At 42.2% G+C, this 5,576-nt stretch overlaps 1 protein-coding gene across 1 annotated transcript; it reads left to right on the top strand.

Annotated features, from left to right (window-relative positions):
- The first annotated feature begins 872 nt into the window (after window positions 1–872).
- Window positions 873–1,817, top strand: LOC118933113 (olfactory receptor 52B2). Its single transcript, XM_036927086.2, has one exon. It carries the CDS (start codon window positions 873–875, stop codon window positions 1,815–1,817), a length of 945 nt encoding a protein of 314 aa, XP_036782981.2.
- The last annotated feature ends 3,759 nt before the right edge of the window (window positions 1,818–5,576 follow it).

Below are 5,576 nucleotides of genomic sequence, written 5' to 3'. Positions count from 1 at the left end.
CAGTGTATTGATTTCCTGTACTCAGAATAGGTTTCCTGGGGGCCCCTTGAGGCTAATGAGATCTAGACACAACCTTCCCAGAACCTTTTGGGGAGAAGCATGGAAGTTCACGAAGAGCAGGTGATGAATATGGCTGTCCTACCTACTTCTTGCTGCCTTTCAGGAAGTTTGGAGTCTGGGTCAGAGTGGGGAAATATCCATCTTAAGCTCCTTCCAGATTTGCACATGCTGCTCCACTTACATGCACAAGAAGCCACACGTGCCAAGATATTAGGCAAGTGTCATGTGAAATGTTCAAAGTAATATCTAAGTAAATTTATGTGATTAAATATAGACAAGTTAAAATATAGTTGAGCTAATAGGTCTCAGGAAGAAGATATGTTGTTATGAACATGGGCCATTACAAAGTGCTGTGTCTTAAGGAGGTATTTTAAGGTGAAAATTTGAGTAAACGAAAGTGGAAGTGTTGGGAATTCAGGTAAACACAGGAGTGAAATCTTGAGGGGAGGGAAAGGCACAACACAGGGAAGGGTGAGGATGCTGCTTCAGTGGAAGTGGTAGAAAGAGGCCAGAAAAGTAGGATGGGGCTGGACTTTGGAGCAGGATGATTGGAGGCTGAGTGAACCCTCTGTTGGTTCTGGAAGCATGATTGCCACAGAAGCCTGCATGCAAAGGAGGCACCCACCGAGGGTCAGAAGTCATTCCCATGCCCATGTTCTCTGGGAGAACATCCCTCCTGGAGAGGCCCACCATTTAGAAATCCATGCTCGCGTTTGTGATCTCTGCACACGCTCAGAGTTGCTTTCTGTTCCTGTCGCTTTCAGCAGGCCATCAGCTTCTAAGTCACTGTAGAGAGGACTCCCAAGGTCATCATGACTCACACCAACCTTACCGTCTTCCACCCTGCAGTTTTTATCCTCCTTGGTATCCCTGGGTTGGAGGCTTATCACGTTTGGCTGTCGGTACCCTTCTGCCTCATGTATAGCACTGCAGTCCTGGGGAACAGCATCCTGATAGTGGTCATCATCACAGAACGTAGCCTTCACGAGCCCATGTACTTCTTCCTCTCCATGCTGGCCATCACGGACATCCTGCTGTCCACCACTACAGTACCCAAGGCCCTGGCCATCTTTTGGCTCCATGCTCATGACATTGCCTTTGAGGCCTGTGTCACCCAAGTTTTCTTCGTCCATGTGATGTTTGTGGGGGAGTCAGCCATCTTATTGGCCATGTCCTTTGACCGCTTTGTGGCCATCTGTGCTCCCCTGCATTATACAACAGTGCTGACATGGTCCACTGTGGGAAGGATTGCTCTGGCCATTGTCACTAGAAGCTTCTGCATCATCTTCCCAGTGATCTTCTTGCTGAAGCGGCTGCCCTTCTGCCGGACCAACATCATCCCCCATTCTTACTGTGAGCATATTGGCGTGGCCCGCTTGGCCTGTGCTGACATCACCATTAACATCTGGTATGGTTTCTCAGTGCCCATTGTCATGGTCATCTTGGATGTGACCCTCATCGCTGTGTCGTACTCTCTGATCCTCCGAGCGGTGTTTCGTTTGGCCTCGCAGGATGCCCGGCACAAGGCCCTGAACACCTGTGGCTCCCACCTCTGTGTCATCCTCATGTTTTATGTTCCATCCTTTTTTACATTATTGACCCACCGCTTTGGGCATAACATTCCTCGACATGTCCACATCCTGCTAGCCAATCTTTATGTGGTGGTGCCGCCAATGCTCAACCCCATTGTCTATGGTGTGAAGACTAAGCAGATCCGGGAGGGTGTAGCCCACCGGTTCCTTGACTTCAAGGCCTAGTGCTGTGCTTCCCATCTGGGCTAATGGCTCCCCATGAATCCCACTCCCAGCTTCACTGTGGAAACTAGATACAAAATACAGAGCTTTCCTAGGCTGAGAGGGCTTTTCCTCTCTTCTTTCTTCTTTCTCCTCATCCTTCAACTTTTCTCTTCTTATTGCCTTCTTCTCCTGTTTCTTTGTTTTCTCTATCCTCTCACATTCCTCCTCCACGACCTGGAAATAGTAACTAAGTGTACATGCTTCTGATATGAGCATTTGGTAAACTCAGTAGACCAGACGTACTCCAGAAATGCAACATGTCATGAACAAATGGGTAAAAACAACTTTATATTTAACACTTGAAGGGGTTCCTGTTTTTTATCCCAAAATGTGCATTGATGCTTTGTACAGACTCAAGTGTCTCTCCACCCACTTCTACAATGGCAGGTGCTTTTGAAAAACAGCCATGCATGCCCTTCAGCCATCTGGAGAACTCCTGTTCATCCTTCAAATTTCAGTTCAAGAATTGCCTTCCCTGAGAAGTCTTTCCTGATTTTTCCAGGCAATCTGAGGTTTCTATCTTTGTATGTCTATTGCGTCTTGTACAAATCTCAAAATGTAGGTACTGAATTATAATGGGTTATTTATTTGTACCCCTAATTGACTATCTATTCTTTGAAATTGGAAGAGTGTGCATCATTCATATTTGCACTCTTAGCACATTACAAAATGCCTGGCATGTAATAAATGTTTGAAAAATGAATGAGAATGCAATTACCTCCCTGGAGTTAGAACATGCATCTCTATTATGCACTGAAATGATCAGCTCAGTTAGTCCACAAACCCAGTGATCAGTAAACCAGTTCTTCAGAAAGGCAGTTTGGTGTCACGGAGGCAAATAATCTGCTGAGGCCACTGCTTCTTACTTCTCATACCTTTGCTGTAACTCAGAGACCAGGCAGTAGACAGGGGGAAGACCAGGCAAGAACAGGGGGAAGCAGAATAACTGTTTTTATCTTCTACCTGGCTTCTGACCACCCCCAGTATTAGGAATGATAGCATATTGTTTCTGGCCAGGTTAGCAAGATTGGCCTAGTCCTTTGGAGTTCACTCTCAACCTTATGCTTTCATGATTTTTCAGGAAAGGTCATGTGCACTCATTCCCTCACCCACCACCTAAGGACCGAGTCCTACATCTTTCTTTCCATCCTAGAATTCTCATTTGAGTTTTAGATGCATAAATCCAACTATCAAGTGGGTATCTCCTTCAGGATATAGAACTCCACTCATGTTAGCTTTTCTTCTTGCTCCTATTCCTTTTCTTGGGAACTAGATTATGATGAACCCATTCACTTCACTGAGCTGGAAAACCTGGGGAGTGCCTCAACTTTTTTCTCTCTGGCCTCCTTTTCAAGAAGTCAATGGTTATTGATTGTAACACTAAATAGTTATGTGGATAGTGTTTGGAGTCATACCAGGATTAAGGTTTTCCAGCCCCGTGAACTTGTAAAGTGTTTGGTCCTCATTTTTTTCATCTGTAAAATGGAGATAACAATAATAGCTCAGAGGGTTGTTGAGAAGATGAAATAAAATAAACCATACATACAGTACTTAACATACTCCGTAGCTCATAGTAAATATCTGAGAAATATTTCATTAATGGTATAGTACTGTTAGGTTTCTTTTTTTTAATTTTGTTATCATTAATCTACAATTACATGAAGAACATTATGTTTACTAGGCTCCCCCCTTCACCAAGTCCCCTCCACATACCCCATTACAGTCACTGTGTTAGGTTTCTTTTTAAACATTGTTTTTATCAATTTCTTATGTCCCATATCATCTTTCTCCAGAGATACTGTAGTAGTTTCTTAATTGATTTCAGTCTTTTTCACTGTAATCTTAACTGTACATTGACTCAAAGTTAAGCATTCTAAAAGGCAGAGCCGATCACACTACTTTCTGTCAAATACTTTTGAGCATTCTTCATTACTTATGGAAGTGTTTTCCATAGAATATTCTGTACAAATAGATACCAGATATCATAATGGGTGTTTTCTTAAAAAAGTCCCCTGGTCAAATAAATGTGAAAAAACTGATACTCTGTGAGACACACACATGGCTGTTCAAGAGAAGGCTAGAGTTTGCAGCATTTCCCATGTTTATGTACCATAGATATTTGAGCCCATGTCCATATAATTTTTTGACAGCACATCAATATACATCTTCAAAATAGCATAGTGTTCTGTTAGCCACAGTTTAGAAGTCACAGGACTACAGAGTAATTTCTAAGCTAAGCGTTCATTTAATAATCTGGTCCTAAGGTGCTTTTCCATCACTGTCTCAAAATACACCACCATATAGTAATACATCAATATGTAAATAAAATAGTATTGATGATAGTAATAATTGCAACAATAGCTAATGTTTATTAAGAGATTATTCTCTACTAAGAACCATGCTAAGCGCTCTGCTGCATTAGTTTATTTAATCCTTACACAATCTCATGAAATAGTTCTGTTGCTCTCTCTGTTTTTCACACACTTGCACCTGAGGCTCAGAGAGGGTAAATAATGATGGCCACACACCCGGCATGTGGGACGGTACTGATGTCAGCTCTTCTTTAAAGCCTTTGCTGGTCCCCCCAAGTCAGAAGTGGTCACCCTGTGCTCTGGGTCTCCACAGCAATGACATTTATGGTTTCATCTGGATTAATTACTCTGAAATCTTCAGAACTTGGGTTCTCCATGAGGGCATCGATTATGTCTTATTCATCATTATAGTTCCATCATCCAGCATAGAGTCCAATATGTATATTAATGGATTGACTAACTTGAAATGTTGGTGAGGTGGTTAACCTCTGGACCCTTCACTGTTAAATATTTAATTTTATGACTGAAAATCATGTGGTTAGACACTCAACACACTCCAGTTAGCTCGTTCTGATCTACTATTGTATATCTCCACAGGTTTCTCTGTATATTGAAATCTAGTAGACATAGGCAGGGTTTTAATAGTCTATGTATTAACTAACAGCAACTCAAATCTACCCTGTGTCCATATGTTAACCAGAGATATGGAGTCATGAGCAGATGTAGTACATACAGACTGCTGCAGGTAGGACATAGGTAGATGACCAACCCTCTGGCTCCTACGTCAATGATCTCTGGAGACTGGGACTGCTGGGCTCTGCTTCTGTATAATAAAGCCAGATGCTCCATAAAGACCCACTAGGGTAGAAGCTCATCCCTCACTCAAGGGATTCCTTGAGATGAGGTACAAATACTGTCCTATTTCACTCCAGAGTCTGCATCTGGCAGCTTCTATCACAAGTTGGGGAAGAACTTTCTCTTGAACTGTGGTAAGTTTCTGGGAAAAGAATATGTGTTTGGATCCTGGGACTTCTAGGGTTTCCTGGAATAAACTTAATAAACTGTTGATTCAGATGCGCTCTTGATTCCTCTGGATAATGTAGTGTAAGTACCCACTATCCAGTGTGTACATCCTGATAGTTGAACTGCTGTAGACATTTTTACTGTGTAGGGCTGGGAGTAGGGCTGATTTTTTCCCAGAATTAAAGTGGCTTAAAGAAATACTGAAACACTCAAATGAAGGTGTATTAAAACTCACATTTGTTTAAGTTTAAACATAATATTTATGCAAAAAGACTCATAAGTAATATTTTCAAAATTAGGGAAAAATTTGCCATTAAAAACACATATCATTTTACCTTCTGTCTTAGGCTTCTACATGGCTCAGTAGAGCACAGTCAAGCCTATC

Source organism: Manis pentadactyla, chromosome 9, assembly GCF_030020395.1.
Source record: "Manis pentadactyla isolate mManPen7 chromosome 9, mManPen7.hap1, whole genome shotgun sequence".
NCBI classification, from domain to species: domain Eukaryota; kingdom Metazoa; phylum Chordata; class Mammalia; order Pholidota; family Manidae; genus Manis; species Manis pentadactyla.
This window is presented reverse-complemented; position numbering and strand designations above follow the sequence as displayed.

What these genes read in the sequence shown, in the direction of transcription:
- LOC118933113 (XM_036927086.2), top strand. Translation starts at nt 873, where the DNA reads ATGACTCACACCAACCTTACCGTCTTCCACCCTGCAGTTTTTATCCTC.